This window comes from Haplochromis burtoni, unplaced genomic scaffold, assembly GCF_018398535.1.
Source record: "Haplochromis burtoni strain Fernald_Lab_line unplaced genomic scaffold, NCSU_Asbu1 Contig_64, whole genome shotgun sequence".
Classification (NCBI taxonomy): domain Eukaryota; kingdom Metazoa; phylum Chordata; class Actinopteri; order Cichliformes; family Cichlidae; genus Haplochromis; species Haplochromis burtoni.
In genome coordinates, this window is record NW_024582425.1 from 2,418,750 (window position 1) to 2,437,504 (window position 18,755).

General features: G+C 39.8%; 2 protein-coding genes across 3 annotated transcripts in view; both read left to right on the forward strand.

The window, feature by feature from the left end:
- The window catches only part of LOC102312912 (ubiquitin-conjugating enzyme E2 E1), a 22,146-nt gene extending 14,414 nt beyond the window's left edge, over nt 1–7,732 (forward strand). For both annotated transcript variants that reach the window (XM_005923730.2, XM_005923731.2), the window contains exon 6: nt 1,493–7,732. In XM_005923730.2, the coding sequence (XP_005923792.1) occupies nt 1,493–1,590 (98 nt within the window). In that variant the 3' untranslated portion in view covers nt 1,591–7,732. The remainder of the gene's footprint in view (nt 1–1,492) is intronic.
- nr1d2a (nuclear receptor subfamily 1, group D, member 2a) lies at nt 7,476–13,918 on the forward strand. The gene is made up of 8 exons (XM_005923733.3): nt 7,476–7,791; nt 10,368–10,601; nt 10,688–10,776; nt 10,879–11,023; nt 11,124–11,818; nt 11,924–12,109; nt 12,593–12,803; nt 12,932–13,918. The coding sequence occupies exons 1-8, from the start codon at nt 7,761–7,763 to the stop codon at nt 13,129–13,131; spliced, it is 1,791 nt and encodes a 596-aa protein (XP_005923795.1). The 5' UTR covers nt 7,476–7,760; the 3' UTR covers nt 13,132–13,918.
- The last annotated feature ends 4,837 nt before the right edge of the window (nt 13,919–18,755 follow it).

Here is an 18,755-nt window from a genome sequence, read left to right on the forward strand (position 1 = left end):
GTTATATCGTTATCGCAAATTTTCAAATATATATCGTGATAAATATTTTTGGCCATATCGCCCTGCTCTAACCTCCAAAACTGGACAGAAGTAAAAGCCGTGAAAGTTTTTCAGATTGAGCCTGTTAATCGTGGCATTGTCAGGATCGCCGCTGTCAGCTCTCTGTCACTTGTCCCGTCACCAATGTGCAGGTCTCCTGAGGCAGTGTAAAAAAAAAAAAAAAGTTCATCGTCATTGGAAGCCAAAGGAGTGATTAAAATAAAAATTAGATGAATGGCCCTTCCCTAATGCATGTCACACTGGTTTTATTCGTATCTTACTTAGTGTGAGACTGAAGAGTCTTTGGTGAATAGCAGCACTGTTGCCAGTTGGCTGCTTCAGGTCAGGGATTCTAAAAATGAGGCGCTGCAAAGTTTTCCTCTTTTCCTCATCCTGCTCAGTCACTGTGTTTTGACATGCGCTGTTACTGTCACACTGTGGGAATCTGATACAAATTTAATAGCCTGCTGCTCCACATTTACTGCAGGTGTGCGCGTCGCACCACTGCTTTGACAACCATTCGAATTGATGACCCCGTATTTTTACCACATACCTTCCACAGCTGTGAACTCTGATCTCATGACCCCAAAGCTGCACATTGTAAACGCGGTCAGATTTTATGTGCTCAGCATGCTGCTGCAGGCAGCTAGCATAAAAGTTTTACTCTGATTCATTCACCAGTGAGGAGAACCTGTCCGAAAGACAAGACAGCAGCCGTGTTGTAAAAGAGAGGGTGTAATTTAGCTTTTATGCAGCATGAAGCATTAAGAAAGAAGGCAGAGTTCAAAGTGAGGTGCAGTTTTAGAAATGTGATGTGAATTCCAGCTGATGGTCCACCTAAACATTTACATGATTTCATAAAATGGAAACATGTGACTCAAGTTTGTGTAAATCATCAATTTTATCATTTTATTTTTTCCAAAAAAGTAAATTGCAGTTGTATGAGAATGACTAATCTTTCAAAATAAGAGCATGAGGACTGTACAGTAGTCAGTGTCACTGAGAAACTGTGCTCAGATCCAAATGTTCAATAATTAAAAAAAAACAAAAAAAAACTTCTTAAACAATTGAAACTGTTTAATTTGCTTCAGTTTTTTGTTTTTGTAGCATTCATGCACAGAGATCATGAAAAAGTGGTGTCGAAATGAATGTTTTCCAAGTCTTAAATTGTTGCCGACCAGCCTACGAGCTTTTTTTATTTGAAGTTTTTAATCTGTATTAAAGAGACTATCGAACCTTTTCACCCTGCCATGAAGACGCTTCTGGGAGCTTTGAATTTTAATTCCAAACATGGTGGAATGTTAATTTATAACTTAAACTGTCATTTGGGGGTTTTAGATGGCAAATCGGAAGAACAGATTTGAATGTACTGCACATGCATTCCAGACGAAATGTTTCTAAAGTAATTTATTCCAATTTATTCTGATTATTCCCGTTTCTTCTGTTCACCCAGCCGATCCCCTGGTGGGAAGCATCGCCACCCAATACACGACTAACAGAGCAGAACATGACCGAACAGCCAAACAGTGGACAAAGCGATACGCCACATAAACCCACAGAGGACGGCAGCAGCAGGAAAAGGAGGAGGAGGGTCGAAGGGTCGCTGGGTTGCTTGTTTTGGGGGGAGGGGGTGTTATTTCTATCTCAGATTTTTAGTACTTTATTGTCTGGTATATTTTTTGCTTCCTGATTAAGTTATCTCCAGAAACGTGGTAATAAAGGAACACAATGGAAAGGAAGTGATGAGTCTGCCTCTTTTCTTTTAAAAAAAAATAAAATAAATTGTTAATTGAAAACTGAATTCCACATACAACTCTGTGCATCTTGAAACTTCCGCTGCAAGCATTGTAAAAATATTTGTGAAGACACAAGAATGCACCGTGAAGCATGCCACACACCCATCGGCATTTATAGCCTAAGAAAAGCTGCCAAAATAAATGAGATATACAGTAAACAAAAGCACTAGTACAAAGCATAAACTGTAGTAAAGAGAAGCTGTATACACGACTGCAGTGCCGACCCTCTTTAAAAACTGAAAACGTACATTAGGGGACTGATAAGTCAGGCACCCCTGTTTAGCTTTTATGGAGTCATTTAGTTGAAAGTAGATGCATTTAGTGTTTATATATGCTAAATAAGTGTTTAGCTTATCCATAAAAATGCACATTTTTCTTTTTGTTTATACCTGTCATGTTTACCTTTACAACTGTAAGAAGAGCACCTGCTAACATGCAGGATTAACCATGTGTTAGAGAAAAGTAGTGTCCTAAGAGAAAACATGCCTTCCATACCTGAGGGAACATGCTTAATTTTAGTGTTTGTCAGTTGACAACCCAACCTGTCCAACAAGGCTTTGATGGACATGTGTGACATTATGGACGTTTACATGACTGTGAGCCAGCAGCCTTCACAAATTGTTGTCTTTGTATTGTAACACCTGTTCTGAAACTCTTACATCTTGCTCTTGAAGCAAACACGAAAACAGATGGAAACTAAACTGAAGTGAGCAGACATGCTAGGGGAAACTACCGAAACTGAATTCAAAACAAAAAGTCAGAATAGAAGAAAAACTGATCTGAAAATGCGAAACTACATTAACTCAGTGAGTAATTCAGTTGAAGCCTGTATGTGCTGTTACAGGCCTGTATTAAATCATATCATTAGCTGCTTTAGTACATTTCTATGAAGTAGTATTTTTTTTTTTTTTAAACAGACACATAAGTTTAAATGAAACTTATCATAAAGGGTTATATTCAGCCTATGAATCCTGAATAGACTCAGAAAGTTGTGATATTTTTGAAGTGGTTATTCAATTTAGCTTAACAAGTGCATCGGGTAGTTTTAACTCCCAGGACACGATAATTGCTCTTTGTGACCTCTCTCACTTAGAGCTGGTGTTGGATTAAACACAGAAGTCTGCAGACTGAAATTAGAATCTACAGTGCAAAAGTCTTGATTACCACTTATCCTTTATATTTTGCTTCCAAGGTGCCAGATTTTGTTGTAGTTTTTAAAGCGGTCTGGAGTAGTAATTCTCCAGGCTGTCTGAAGGTCTTTCAAAGATGTTGCTTTTAGACATTGGCTGCTTTTTCACTCGTTTTCAAACCAGTCTTTAAACCTGACTATTTTCAGTTGAATGAGTTTTGCATATCCAGTCTCTTACCACTGACCTATGAATCATATGTCAAGCATAAAAAAAGCACCTAACTCAAATGAACCATGTTGTGTCAGACAACAAAGAATTAGCTTTAGAACCTTTGTTAGCAGCCTATCTCAAAAACACGATTTTTCCCCCCATTTATTTAGTTGAATCTATGAAAAATCCCAAAGAAGACAGACATAAAATGGTATTAAAGCCATTAGCTGAAAACTTCAGCATGATGTGCAGTGTGTCTTTAAAAAAAGTCACTGGAAACTGAACAAGTGGGGGACAAAAGAAGTGGAAGTCCTAAAAACCTTAAAACAGTCTAGACCAGATGAACAATGATTTAAAGTCCTTCAAATAACAGGAAGACATCCAAAGAATACCTGATGCAGAACTGAAAGATGCATTTAGCCCTTCAGATGATTCATCTAGCCCACATTTTCGGCTGCATTTCAGCCTGTGGTGTTGGGATTTTGTCAAATGAACACAGAAAAGTACCATCAGATTTTGATCTGCCATGGATCTGATTGGCAACAGCTTAATTTTTAATGCCTTAATTTTTCCAGCATGACAGTGATCCCAAACATCCAGAGAGGTCCTTCAAGAACTATTCCTGAAGACTACTTAAAGTATGAGAACACTTCCTCAGAGAGTTCAGGCAGTCTTTAAAAATAAAGGCAGTCATATGAAATATTGATTTTCAAGCTCACTAGAACTGAATAAACTCTGCTTTTGCTTTATATATTGTATGTTTGGATGTTTTTCAACAAATCACTGAATCTATTTCCCATTTTCCTAGTAAAATATAAAGAAAATGAGTGGCTGAAGACTTCTGCACAGCACTGAAAGGTAAAAGTGGTTTGTTCTGCCAACGTGCAGAAGCTTTGACAGTTAACTAAAGATGAAACTGCTGCTGGCTTTTACCAAATATAGAAGGTCTCTGATGTGGGTTTTAGGTGAGTGTCAAGTATGTAGATCACAGAGGTCAGGTCAAACCCAGGTCACCACCGGGGATGCCATGTTCCAGATTTTTCTGCACTGGGTCAGCATCACTTTGGAAAAAAAGAACAGTGCTGATCATCATGGTTGCAGTATGAGCAGGAAAAAAAAAGATTAAATACATGCATGAGTAACAAGAGGGCAAGCTGTCAATTGTTTAAATGTTGTAAATGCACTAAATCAAAGCAGGGAACTTATAAGAAACTGGAAATCCAATATGTGTTCAGCATTTATTATTTAATTTTATTATGATTTTATTTAATTCATTTGTAGTTTTAGGCTCTTGTTATGCACTCAGCTGTTAACAAAATGTGTGTCAGTCTTCTTAAAATACTGGGGTGATGGGGTGTGGAGCATTGGCGACCTGCAGAGTGAGAATCATTCCAAGGATGCCTGAACGCTGGGCAGACAGACAAATCTGGTCAATGAGCACTTAGTCACACAGTCGCTGTGCATGTGTTTGCACGAAAAATTTTAAATCATGACAACTTCATATAAACTGGCTTTTTGTCAAGAAACCAGTGAATCAAAGTTATAATTTCCAAAACAGCTGGATTTGTACATGCTCAAACAACAAATTCCAAATTCAGGCAACACTAAATCCATTGAGCTTAGCTATAAATGTTACTGTATAGTATAAATGTTAATCATTCATCTCACTCAATCTCATTGTAGATATCGTGTCAGTGTAGCATTCAATGCTACAAGTCATTTATGATATGGTAAGCATATTAAACATGGTTTTATTGCATGCCGTTGAAATGAATAATGAATATCAAGGACACAGTCCTCGAAGGGTTTTGTTAATAGTTGCCAAATATGCAAAAACTGATCAGTTCGATTACAATGTTGAGTTTGTGTTATTAGAAGTTTGTAAATTACTGAAGCACATATATGATTGAGTTCAGTTTGAATGTAAGTAAACATTGCTCATTGATTTGACCACCTGTCTTCACAATATTATAATAAATCTTGTTCAGGGGTTGCCACTATCATCTGCCCCCCTCTCTCTCAACAACTCTCTCCAAGTCCTCCTTCACTCCATCATCTCTTTTTTCACCCACCATCAGGTCCATCTTCAACATCATTTGTCTAATTTCCTCTGCAGTTATTTTTTCTCTGCACAAATACGCATGTCAATTTAAAAAAGTTACATATAATTTCAAAACCATTTCCATCTAAAAAGTTATTTCACACTTTACTAAAAATTAAAAGGAAAAATAATCCTGGTTCATAGCGAGCATTTTCCCCAGGTAATTTGCAATAGCTACTTCAAGACTACTGCAAAAAAACCCACAGAGACCAGCTGGGTTCACTGACAAGTAGATTGGTGCAAGAACACAGTGATTGAATTACAGGCGTTTACAAAGTGAGCATGAGTCCAGCGCCATAATCAGAGGTATTTCCAGGGTGTTTTACATGGGGACGTGGCAAAGGGAGGATCAAGAAGTGGTCAGCCCTGCTCTGAATCCCCACTGCTGTTGACGATGTCACTTTTTGCATATATGCTTCTGTGTGGGCCTCATCATAAGAAATGCTGAGCTAAATATATGGTGGACTTGGAGCTCATGAAAGGTTTACTCGATAGAGAAAAGTCTTCAGAACAACTGAGTGTATACACACCGTCAGAGCTATGAAAGCAGCACATATACACACTGACAGTGTATCAGCTAATGCATTACTAGTGCATTAGCATAATGAACAAATGAGATACAATTACAGCATAACACACTGCCTCATGGGGGCATTATCCTTGTGCTAATCGATATACTGTGTTTACACTCCACATTACTACCATAGCTCCATATTTTAGTGGTTTACACAGTTACTTTGCAAAAAATTTGCTAGTTCAGCTGCACGTTGTGTCAGGAAGAAAATGTAGAGTTAAAAAAAAATCAAAACATGAAGAGCTATCTGCCTGAGACTCCTTGTGACAAGGAAGCAGCTCAAATTAGCTTTCTATTACTAACCACCATATTCTTTTAGCAATCTTTTGCAAACAGGGATTGGGCTGCCAGGGCCTCCTTCAATGACAACCAATCAATCCAACCTCTACAGGCCTGTTCAGGGTGGTGGGCTGGCTTAGCTCTGTGGGCTTAGGCCTGAACAGCAGACGCTCACCCTTGAACCCCAGGACAGGTTAATTTTGTCCCTTGCTTTCCTCATTGACAAGGTTGCAGCACACCTCTCAGGGCAAGCAGAAGGTACAATCCACTGGACACCAGTCCAAGATGGAGACAGTCATACATTCACTTCACAAGGTTCTGCAGTAGTGATAAATTTGAGAACCTGACCGATGCAGATAGAGGGCGAAGAGCAAACTCCAACAAGGAAGCTTAAATAAAGAACCTTCTCACTGTGAGGTGACAACACAAACCGCTGCACCTGTGCTTGCTTAAGCCATGTTTTACAAAAATATACATTTCTAAAAAGATCACCTTCTTTCTGAGTGTTAAACAACTGAACTATGCAAAAATATTAACATTTAGAGACAGTTAAGGAAACTTCTTTCCTTTTACAGTTTTTTTCCTTATAGAATCTCCTGTACATACTTTTATTGTGACCTTTTTTTGTCTAATTGTAGTTAAATTGTAACTAACATTTGTTTATTTCTATCAATTACACTTTACAACTACAGCTTTAAAGTTTAAACCTCAGCCCAGGTTTAAACAGTTAGCGAAACAGTTATAAAAGAAAAAAAAAGTATTCCACATTTATAAACCGCAGATATCACAGCTGGAATCATGCGAGGGACAGATGTTTACACTTATAGTTGTATAGTTGTAATTATTAGGGTTTGGACGCAACAGTGGCCACTTTTTTCCAAAGCTTGTTTTGTTGGTTTTCATGGTGACGCCTGTCCACGGAATGGTCTAGAAAACACGCTGGCTACAGGAAGCAATTTCAAAGTCGTGGTGACTGACTAGAAAAACTCGGCAGTTGGCGTCCGTGGACAGAACACGGGGCCGTGCATGTCTGGTGGGCTGTGAGGGGAAGGAGAGGCGTTATTCAATCAAACCTGAATAACTCAACGGTTCGCCTGCAGCCGCAGCGTGAACTGTAGAGCTTTTTGGGGCTTCTCCACTTCACGTTGTGCTTTGCAACGTGACCGCTGTTATCCAGTCCTCTGTTACGTCGACGGGGCGCTTGGCTCCGCCCCCACCAGTGTCCTGAAAGTGTGTCACTGGGTTAAAGTGGCTCGAGCAGCCCTGGCGGAGGGGCGTGGCTGACAAATGGGTCACATGGGCGAGCCCACTATTGAGAACATTTAGTTCTCTCCACGAACCCGCAGTCACAAACACGGCGAAAAAAAGAGGGGGGAGTTCCTCCCTATTCAGCTGCCTATACTCGACCTGCTCTTTCTCAGACGCGCCTTCATGACTCACCGAGTTGGACCTGCAGAATTTTTCCGAAATAGAAGCTCTATGTGAGCTCGTGCACTGTCTTTGACTATCAGAGTTCAGTACCAGTCGTTGATCTGTGAAGTGGCAGAATAAATCCTGATAGACTGTGCGAATTTAGTCAGATATCTGTTGGACATTTTTTTTTTTAAATTTTCTTAATTCATTGATCAGAGATGCCTGAGGACATTGGGACAGCCAAGCCTGGTAAGTTTGTTTTTCTTTAATAGTTAAAGTAATAGATATTTAAGCCTGTCACATCCATTGCATGCACTGTGCAGAGACGCTACTGCTACTACTACTACTACTGCTGTGTTTTTTGATTAACGGTGTCAGCTGCTTTTAATATATTTATTACAAAAAAGTTTATTTATATGGGCTTTTGACGGTTGTGGATGGGCTTCCCATTAAAGGTATGCGTGACATTGACTTGTACTTGTGTGTACCTGTGTGTCATGCACTTATTTAGTGAATAATAAGGAATTTAAAGTGTTTTAAACAGCAGGAGGTGAATGAATGGCGTCCTAGCGAGTGGACAGTATTTTAACGCAATAATCAGACTTAACGTTTGAACACCATCGTGTTTTTTCTATAGACTTGTGTTACGTTAAGTTGTCGCAGGTTTTAAAGTGTGCTAATAGACGTATTTTCGCTGTATTACCGTGTTTTAAAACGAGGTTAGGAGTGCCACTGAGGCGCTGCGTCGTTTACATTTGACACAACAACAGTGTTCCACTTCCCCGAGCCCTCTCACATGGACAGCGTATCCTGGCCATGTGCCTCTGTGTACACGCTCCCAGGGAACACTGCTCTGATTGGTCGAGGGGCGTTCCCTTCTTGGGCGCACGCTTCGGCGGTGCTCTACTCCGATTGGTCGGGACGAAGCCCGTGACGTAGGGTGTTGCACAATCCACTCCGAATGCGGCTCTCCTGGCGCGAGGCTCTCTTGCTGGGTACACGTGAGCCGGGGAGAAACAGCAGCGAGCTGACCTAGATTTTTTTTCCTGTCTTCTTGGCGTTTCGCTTTCACAGAAATTCATGACAGGTCCACGTGTGGGAGGGCCGTGAAAGAGAGCAGTCATGGCTCGGGTTAGGTAATCGTCTGCTGCGGCCTCTGGCACCAAGGGGCTTTTTAAAGAAAGGGTTAATGAAAAAAAACAGTTTAGCTTTCACGCAGGTATTCCAGTAAACCCCGACTCTTCACACGTACACGTTATATTCGTGGAAATTTCCCAAGTATGTTTGGCAGGGGCGTTTCGAGGAGTTTATAGACGGGATGGCACTGGTGTGACCCAGAATGACTTAGCGCAGACGGTGCTGTGTGAGAAGTAGCACAACACACAAGTTGTTTGTTTTAGTTTTTTTTTTTTTTTGTAAACGTTTTGAATATCTGCCACCAGTCATACTCGGTACTACACCACACAGCTTCAAAGTATATTTATAAGGTGCATGAAGTAGAAGTTACACAGAATTATACAATATTGGCTCTTAACTAGCGACTAGTTTTATACTTTAAAACTTTTAAAGTTAGTGGCATAAAAAGGCCATGGGCTTCCAAACTGAAGGGTCTCTAGAGCTTTTACAGAAGACCCGCAGATGCAGTTTTCTCAGTAAACCGTGTTTTTGAACTTGATCTTACAAAGCATGTTTGGCATTTAACATCCGCATCACCCTACTTCCCATTCATTCACTTCAACAAACTGGCGTTTGCCCTGAGGGAATTAACAGGTTATTTGAAATTTGAAGGACTTTCATGAACACTTTAAGCAGACCTGTCTGTGGATCTGTTGGCATAAAAACTGCGGGGCTAAAACACGGGGCCAGCCCGCTGAGATTTTCTTGCTGAACATGTCATTACGTAACACACGGTGGATGTTTTCCCTTTGTGTTACTTGCCTCCTACACGTGTTGCCTTGCTCTGGTGCTTCACTGACCCGTCTAGTCGTTAAGTCATTGGAGCACGCTCCCATGGCACAGAGACCCAGGCTTGTTATGTAACAGTATTATCCAACCAGCAAGCATTGGAGGTGATAAAACAGGTCATCACAGTGTTGAATAAGCCAACCAGGAACAGCACATGCTAGACTGCTGTGCTGCCTGGGTGTGTCAGAGGCACCTGTTTCTACTGTAGATGTTTGTGTTATTGTTTTATTCCCGTTACCGTTTCTGTTTCACAATAAGAGTTGGCACGCTTGATGTTTTGTATGTCAGAAAGACAAATATCTGGATCTGCTGATATGGCTGCAATGCACCATAATTCTTGGTATCAGGTTTACATGGAAACGGGCTATCACAGGTCCACAGATAGCAGTGTTTACCTTGTGTGTTTGCACTGGTTCACTTTTGTGTTAGAATTAGGGCGGACCACCCCCCCCCAAAGGCTATTCTGACAGGCAACGTAAGCGAAAGTTGTAGGTTACAGTGAAAATAATGCTGAAAGCAAAATCTACCTCAAATGCCGTATGAACATTTATATTAGCCAGTTCTTTTATATGCATCTCTGCACAGGCCAGTGAAGAAAGCCATTGTATTGGAATGAATTTAAACAGCAGTACATTAAAGCCATTTTGCCTCGAGAATCCTAAGGATAATGTTGCTTCTTGTTGATTTTTCCAGGCCATATTTTGCCCATGTGTGTATTAGAACAACAGCAGCAAGTTGCGTCTGAATTTATATGTTGAGAAAGACTAAATTCATGGTTTTCGGATGGAGCAAGTATATAAGTAAAGAGTCTTTCCCTGATTTTAAAGTGACCCTCTTGTCCTCTTTCTTTCTGTCTGCAGGAGGTGTAATTGCCTATATTTCCTCCGGGTCTGCCCCCAGCCCAGAGTCCTGCATGAGCAGCAGCTCCAGCAGCGGCTACCTGTCGATGTCACCAACTCCTTCCCGCCCCTCGCTGCCTAGCAGGGCCGTAGGCATGGTAGTGGATATTGCTCCACCAGCCAAGAACGGCAGCCCGCGGGGACACGGGGAAAAGTCCGGCCGCTCATCTGCGTCTTCAAAGAGCAGCATCACAAGTAAGCACTAAAGCCTTCATTTTATGATCAGCACGCTTATTTATGTGTCACATGTGGTGAACCCCTGTTCATCTTTTTCTTTAAAGAAATCAACGGCATGGTGCTGCTCTGCAAAGTGTGCGGGGATGTGGCGTCAGGCTTCCACTACGGTGTCCACGCTTGCGAAGGATGCAAGGTGAGACGCATCCCTAGAAGGATTCATTTAAAATTAAATTCACATCCTCTTGTGCACATGGCTCATGCTCAACACTGGGGGATCTTGGGAAATTGTTTTTAGGGCTTCTTCAGGAGGAGCATCCAGCAGAACATCCAATATAAGAAGTGTCTAAAGATGGAGAACTGCACCATCATGAGGATAAACCGCAACCGCTGTCAACAGTGTCGCTTTAAGAAGTGCCTGGCTGTTGGGATGTCTAGAGATGGTGAGAGTTAAGATTTATTTACATTCAGAAAGCAAAAAACACCCTGTGATTTATGTTTACGCTAAAAGCTTAGTAAACTTAATGACTGGTTCTCTCTCAGCTGTTAGATTTGGCCGTATCCCAAAAAGAGAAAAACAGAGGATGCTGCTTGAGATGCAGAACGCCATGAACAACATGATGAGCAACAACAGCCAGTTGCACAGCATGCTCCAAGGACACCAGAGCCCCCCGCTGCCAATGGAGGCCATGACAAGTGACTCCAACTCCTTTCCATCCTCTTCCTCCTCTGCTTCCGATTCGCCGTCGTGTTCCAATCCGTCCTCCCCGCAGTGCCCTCAGGACTCAGAGTCAGTGGTTTCTATGGACACCACCTCAAGCTCATCCTGCTCATCGGACAGCGGTGAGGACGAGGCACTTGTCACACTGAACAGGCAGCACCAAGATGCCTTAGCGTTCACCCAGCAGAGATCACCAATGCAAGGTCAGACCTCACCAGCCACAGTCTCCGTGGAGATGGGGTGTGAAAGACGATTGGAGGAGCAGCAGGATAGGTGGAACTGCTGGAACAACAGCGTGGCGGTGAGAGATTACCAGAACTGTCCTTACAGCAGCGGCCAACACGTCACCAACCCGGCCTACAGGGAGGAGAGGGGAGGTTGCCAGCAGCAGCTCAACAGCACCCCTAGCTGTGAACAGTCAGAAGACAGCCAAAGACAACAGACAGAGCTCCACACACAACCTGCCTCACATGGTTATAATGGACCAAACAGCTGTGTGAATAACAGGGCACACTTGGTGAGTGATTTCATTTCTCCCTCTTTGAAAATCTTCAGAGTCCAATGAAAAGAAAAGCTGGATTAATTTTCATCACACTGACATCTTTCTTGTTTGTTTTTCCAGCTGTGCCCGATGAACACCTCACCTTACGTGGACCCCAGCAAGCCCAGCCAGGAGGTCTGGGAGGAGTTCTCGATGAGCTTCACACCAGCCGTGCGAGAAGTGGTCGAGTTTGCCAAAGTGATCCCGGGCTTCCGCGACCTACCCGAGCACGATCAAGTCGGCCTGCTGAAGGCTGGAACCTTTGAGGTAAGAAGGCAAACAGACTGAACACAAACACTCGTGTTATTTTGTTCTTGCTTTGAAGTCAGACACTGCAGGCTCGTTAATACCAGGAATACAGGAGCCACAGTGAGCAATCTGCCAGCTGTGTGCACAGGCAAATATTTGTTCTGATAACAGTTGGGATAGAAATGAAAGAGGCTTATCGAATCTTCTGTTTCAACTGTGTACCAGTAAATTCTTGTCAGATTCTTCGAGGAGCTGAACCTCAGTTAATTTAAAGAAAAAATTGATACAGTGCAAAGTTGCAGATTCTTGGTCATATACCAACTACAGTATGCAGTGAAATGACCCTGCTCTTAAGTATGGTGCCAAAGGTTTAAAGTGGGATGAGACTATTAGGCATTTATTACATTATAAAGTGAGAAATGCAGCTATTCGTATATTTCTGTTGGCTTGATCAAAGTCTTTGTCATGGTCTAAATAATTAATTCCCGTCTTTGCTTCCAGGTGCTGATGGTTCGATTTGCCTCTCTGTTCAACATCGCCGAGCGGACGGTAACCTTCCTGAGTGGCAAACGCTACAGCCTTGACACACTACGCTCATTGGGTGCCGGCGAGCTCCTCAACTCAATGTGCGAGTTCAGTGAGAAGTTGGCGGCGCTGCGGCTCAGTGCAGACGAAATGAGCCTCTTCACCGCTGTGGTGCTCGTCTCAGCTGGTGAGTAACATACACCATACATATATGGACAACAGTTTAACGGCACAACTAGCAGTATTATCACAACGGAAGGAGTTCTCCAGTAATAATGCCCTCTCTCTCTCTTTGTTGTCTTTGTTCCGGCTCAGACCGCTCAGGGATCCAGGACCTAATATCAGTGGAGGCTCTGCAGGACAAACTTATCCGAGCACTGAGAAACCTGGTGATGCAGAACCACGGCGACCAGTCGGCCACCACATTCACCAAGCTGCTGCTCAAACTTCCTGAACTGCGCTCGCTCAACAACATGCACTCAGAGGAACTACTCTCGTTCAAAGTGCACCCTTAAAAAGCTTCCTGAGCGGGTACTCGTGTAACTTCCACTTCCTCCACACGCACCTTCACCTGGACCTGCCTCTTACCGTGCCCTCTCAGCCCCCCCTTTCCCTGCAAACTGACCAACCCAGTTGTGTGTTTGTTTCTAGAATGTATGAAACTGTTTTGTTTTTTTGTTTTTTTTTATTCTATTTTTGTTGAAAAGAGAACAATTAAAAATGTACTGTATTTATAGACGACGTAGCTTACGCTTGTTGCACACAAACACACGCAAGTGCTCGTGTGTCAGAGGTTTATAGTTTTGCAGTTCGATGCAGTTTTCTATTTTTAAAAGCACGAAGAGTATTTAACTGGCTTAATGAGAATATAGAATAGAAACGAATTAGTCCATGATATTGATTATTTTTTAACATGTTTCCTCCAAAAGCCATTTAATTCCAAAGTGTATTCTCTAATGAGCGGGTGAATGTGAGAGATTATATATATATATATATATATATATATATATGACATATACTGTACCTTACACACATTTTTTTGACTGCTACATGTTTGTTGAAGAAAACAAGCTATCAGAAAAATATTGAAAATTGTGTGAAGATTGCTGCTAATGCATGGCTGTATTAATGCAAAACTACTATTATCCCCCCCCTCCCCGAAAGCATCTGTTCAGTTAATTGACTCGCTAAATCTACAGTTATATGCTTTGTGTTTAAATTTGGTTTTCATACTCATGTCCATGCCAACTGCTGGTTCACCTTCCAGTGATTTCTGGGCAAAGTCAATAAGGCTATTTGAAGCAAAAACACTACATTTGCACTTTTGGGAGAGAGGAATTTTTATTTTATTTTTTAAAAAAAAATATATGTATGCTTTCAGCACACAAATGTTTTTGCCTTTTTCCACCTGTTTGGTGGAAAAAGGCAAACTGTGTTCAGCCCAGCACTCAATTTGAATTTGTTTTTGTCAGCCATTTTGTTAAAATGTTTCTTCTACTGGCAGCACTGCCACCTGTAAATAAATATAAATATCTGAGGAATATAGAATATAAATATGATATAGTATAAATAAAAACAATGGAAGAATAATTTGTGTGTGTTGTTTTTTTGTTTTTTTTTAAATAAAAAAAAAAAAAAGGTTTTATACTGTACATGTCCAGAAATTTTGGGGATGTAATGGTTGTTATCTACCACTAGATGGAGCAATGTGCACATGGTGTCTCTATTTAAACATGGAAACATCACTCTTGAAAAACAAAATGTTATTTATCCTAAAAGGAACTGCTGCCAAAGTGCCTCAGGTAGGAACGGAGACAGTAATAAAGCAATGAAATATTGCAGACTTCACCCCTGACTGAAAAAGTCTGGCCTGAAGGGCAGCTTCAGAACTCAAGCACTAGATTCATAAAGGTAAGTAGCAGAGAATGTTGCAAAGAAAAAAATAACATTGTAATTTTTTAATTAAACTCCACATCGACTCATAACTTAAACTTCACATTAGAGCCACGAGGGGGCGAACCACTACATCAAGACGACATAGGACCTTAGAGATGCCCTTTAATTGATCTACAGTCCACTGAATCCTCATCAAAAATGGAGTCTGTGGAAGTGTGGCTGTCAAGAACCCATGTTTTAAGAGGCAGTTTTTCATGATTTTGTTGGATAACACACAGTGAAGATTAGACAGGAAAGCATGGAGTCAGGGATAACACACAGCAAAGGGCCTTGGGTCAGACTCAAATCCAGGCTGGTACATTTAGCATTGCGGCATGTGATCGCCTGATCAACCTAGTGAGATAAACTGGCACCCAAGAATCCATTCTTAAAGAAGGGAAAGACAGTGGAGGCTCTGTCATGGCCTGGGCTTCATTTCAGCCTGTGGCTTCTAATGAATGCAGAAAAGTACAGTCAGATTTTCATCTACCAGACAAAAACAACTAGAAAGCACCAGACTGGCAGCAACTTCATTTTTCAGCATGACAATGATCCAAAACACAATGCTGGAATACCTGGATAGAAAACAATCACCATGGATCACCATTACTAGCCTCCCGAGAGCCTAGACCTCAACATTATTAAAGCAGTGTGGGGTCATCTTAATGGAGAAAAGACATCCAACATTCAAAGAAAAACTTTGAATGTCCTTCAAGAAGCCTGGGGAACTATTCCTGAAGACTAGAAAATTCAAGAAAACTGGCAAAGAGAGTTCAGGCTGCCAAATTTGGATTTTTAAGCTTGAGTAGTTTCAAATTTGAAACTTAAAGTTTTAAAAATAAATAACCTTGAACACAAAGTACGATACTTTAATTCAAAATACAGTTGAATAGAAGTAGAAAGCAGCATGACAGAAATATACATGAGGTGCAATCAACCTGTACTTTAGCAGAATAACTGAGTGGGTTTTTAGGTATAATTTAAAGATGAAATTGTTTTATTGTATCAATATGTTGTTTATTATGAGGTATTGTGTAGACATTTACAATAACTTAATATATCTAACGAGATAACGCAGTGTGTCAGGGCCAGACAGTTTGATCGTGCAGCTGATTATCCTAAACTACCAGGATTTTTCTTATTGTTACATTCAACCACTGACGTTTTGTGGTCCAAACATTTGAATGAATCATTAATGGAGGTTTGAAGCTTTCGAGTTGCTTGAATGTTTTGTCAGTGCTCAGGTACCTGTGTAATGACCTGGATCACAAACAATGAAATATCTACCATGTTTTAGCAATGAGGAAAACTCAATGTAAGCGCACATTTTTACAAGGAAACTCCAGCGTTAATCTATATAGTACAGTAATTGCACAACACCTAAATTCTTGAGAGAGAAATATGCTTAAGAGAGCTTAGATATATGGCGATTTTATGTAGAAGCTCATTTGAATGTTGTAGCTTTCTTTTTTCTTACGTCTGAGCTGGCATTGTGCAACCCTTTGGATTTGAATGATACCTCAAGGGAGCTTTGAATGCAAACACACACAGAAAAAAGCTCAACCAAGCAAATAAACAATTAAAAAACAAATTAAGAAAAAACAAACAAGCTCCACACTCATTTTTACTCATTTTATTAATGATGTTATGTCCTCAGGCTCATTCATTGATATGCATTTATTCAAAAGTAAAAATTTCCATCACACTTTTGCAAGTCTAAGATTTTCTGTGTTCATTCATAACTTTTCTTGCTGTGAGGTATTTGTTAAATTCTAGTTCATCAAGTAATAATTCAGTGCTCTTTCCCACCTTGAACTTTCAAGGGATACGATAACTGACCAATGAGACCACAACACTGCAGAATTTTCCTTTAAATGACATTTGAGGACATCTCCAAATCATCATAGTATTTACTATCATTTAATAGACGAAGCATAATCAGTACTGTGGGGATAATTGTACATCTCTACTTGTATTGCAGAGTACTAGTTGACTGAAAAGTTCATTATGTTTAGTATATGGAAGCAATATTTAAAAAAATTACATAAATACCTTTGACAAATTAATTCAGATCAAGCACAGAAATATTACTGTGAAATATTACTGAGCTTCAGTCTGTTTTCAGAGGTCACAGTTAGTTCAGTTCTTTAGTTCAGTGTGGAGAGGTTGGCATAACTCATAATCGGCCTAAAACATTCCCCCAAATCTATCCTTAAAGTGTCTGCAGAAAACCTGGGATTCATTAACACGTTCAGTCATACAAATTTAGAATTGACTTGGATCATTACTCCAGCAGGAAGGAAAAACGTGCATTAACCAATGAACTGCTTATCTCATACTGACAGGGTACTATGCTCCTTTATTACAACCTTAATTAAAAGATCTGTGGTTTCATCTGTGGTTTTCTTTTATAACCCACACGCAACAACATGATATATACACATATGGCAAAGTATCTACATAAGCTTTTTGTGGCTTTTTGTCATGATGTTGTTTCAGTGCAGTAGACCCACGACAGCAACATCCTCCATTGCATTATTGAAGAGCCTTCTCTAACTGCAGTCACAAGCTCCTGTCCCGAGTGCTTATGAAAGTCTTTTCCACACAGTTTCTGGATGTCATGATGTTTTTTATTGAAATTAAGTGATTAGGAAAAGGAAGCCTTTCATGATCAAAACGTCAACATTTATACTGAGCGCTGTGAAATTTTGGCTTTACATATAAAACACTTTAGCATACATTCTTTTGAAAAATGGTCTTTCAGCCCACTTTAAAGCCATTGTTTCCACACAAACCATGTTTGAAAATTAATATTTCACAAACTAAATGTAAGCGCCTAAAATTTTCCCTGATCTTTCTTGCCATCAAAATAAATCAAGAGCTGTTTTGGGACCATTACATTAAAAATGTTCAATAGTTTAACAGTTTAAATTGATAAAAAATATTTAGATGATATATAGTTACATTTTACAAAATTGCTAAATAAAGCACAAAATACTTTACAGCATGAAATGAATAATCCCAAAAATGAAAAAAAAAAAAAGTCATTCAACTTTCATGCTGCACTGCTCAAATATGAAAAATTGTATTAAAAAATTGTACTTAAAAACAATATTGGTAGATTGTGCTATCCAAATAGAACAAAATTCTGGAGTTTCCAGTTTGTACTTTCATGATAATTGATAAAATAATTTCGTTAAATATATGCATAATTCTCATGACCTACAATTAAGTAAAAAAATTAAGTGCAATCATGGTCCTATCACAGTAGTCTTACTTTTATTCTTGTGAGCCTCTTTTATGACAAATATGATCAAAAAATGTTATTCTTTTATTTGTTTAAGGGAAATAAAACTGTCACTCAATAACAATACTAATGTTTAGCAGCTATGAGCTTATGTAATATTTACATGTTCATAATCATAGTTATTATTATAATAACTTGTTTAAACTACAACAAACTCTTTAGTTGTTAGTTCTTAGTTTTACGTGTATGTGTAAACAATGGACGGATGCTACTTATGTTAACTAAAAAACTCGGTTGTGACCCCCAAATAATTTTAAAAAACAAACAAACAAATAATAGCAATAATTGTTGAAGTTGATTCAATTTAAAATCCTAATGAAGAAAAAATAATGATGCAAACTCTATTTACAAACCAATTTAATTTAATTTCCTCCAAAATTCCTCACACATCAGGTGATGCTTCTGAAGACTTTTCATATTGTTACATTTCAGCTATCGTATTTGGTAATGTAAAATGGATTTTGTAATAGATTTTTACATTATGTGGTCTGAACATTTGAATGAATCAGTGGAGGTTTGCATGCACAGCCGCACAAGCTTGCAACATTCCTAAAAGTTTTTTCAGTGCTCAATTTCAATAAAATTTTCACGTTATTAAATAGATACAATGTGGAGTTTTACCACTGATGTAATTTACTTTGGTAAAACTCAGTTCAAACAAAAATGTGACTTATGTCGGCGTCACATCTTGCTGTGAATACTTATATTAATCAACTATAACCAATGTGAAAAAGAGAATTCTTTCATAAGAAATCATGGAAGTTGTAAATCTCTAAAGAGAGCACAGTTTATATGGGAGGGTCACGAGAAAGCCTCACAGTGTCATCAAGGGTGTGTCACAAGTGAAATTTAAACTTTCCACTTATTTGCATTATATTATAACAGCAACCTCAGAGA

Bases quoted from the DNA above. Each gene is read 5' to 3' on its own strand.
- nr1d2a (XM_005923733.3), top strand. From the start codon at position 7,761: ATGCCTGAGGACATTGGGACAGCCAAGCCTG. The intron at 10,602-10,687 runs GTAAGCACTAAA...TTTTCTTTAAAG, and splicing joins TTCAAAGAGCAGCATCACAA to AAATCAACGGCATGGTGCTG. The intron at 11,024-11,123 runs GTGAGAGTTAAG...GTTCTCTCTCAG, and splicing joins TGTTGGGATGTCTAGAGATG to CTGTTAGATTTGGCCGTATC.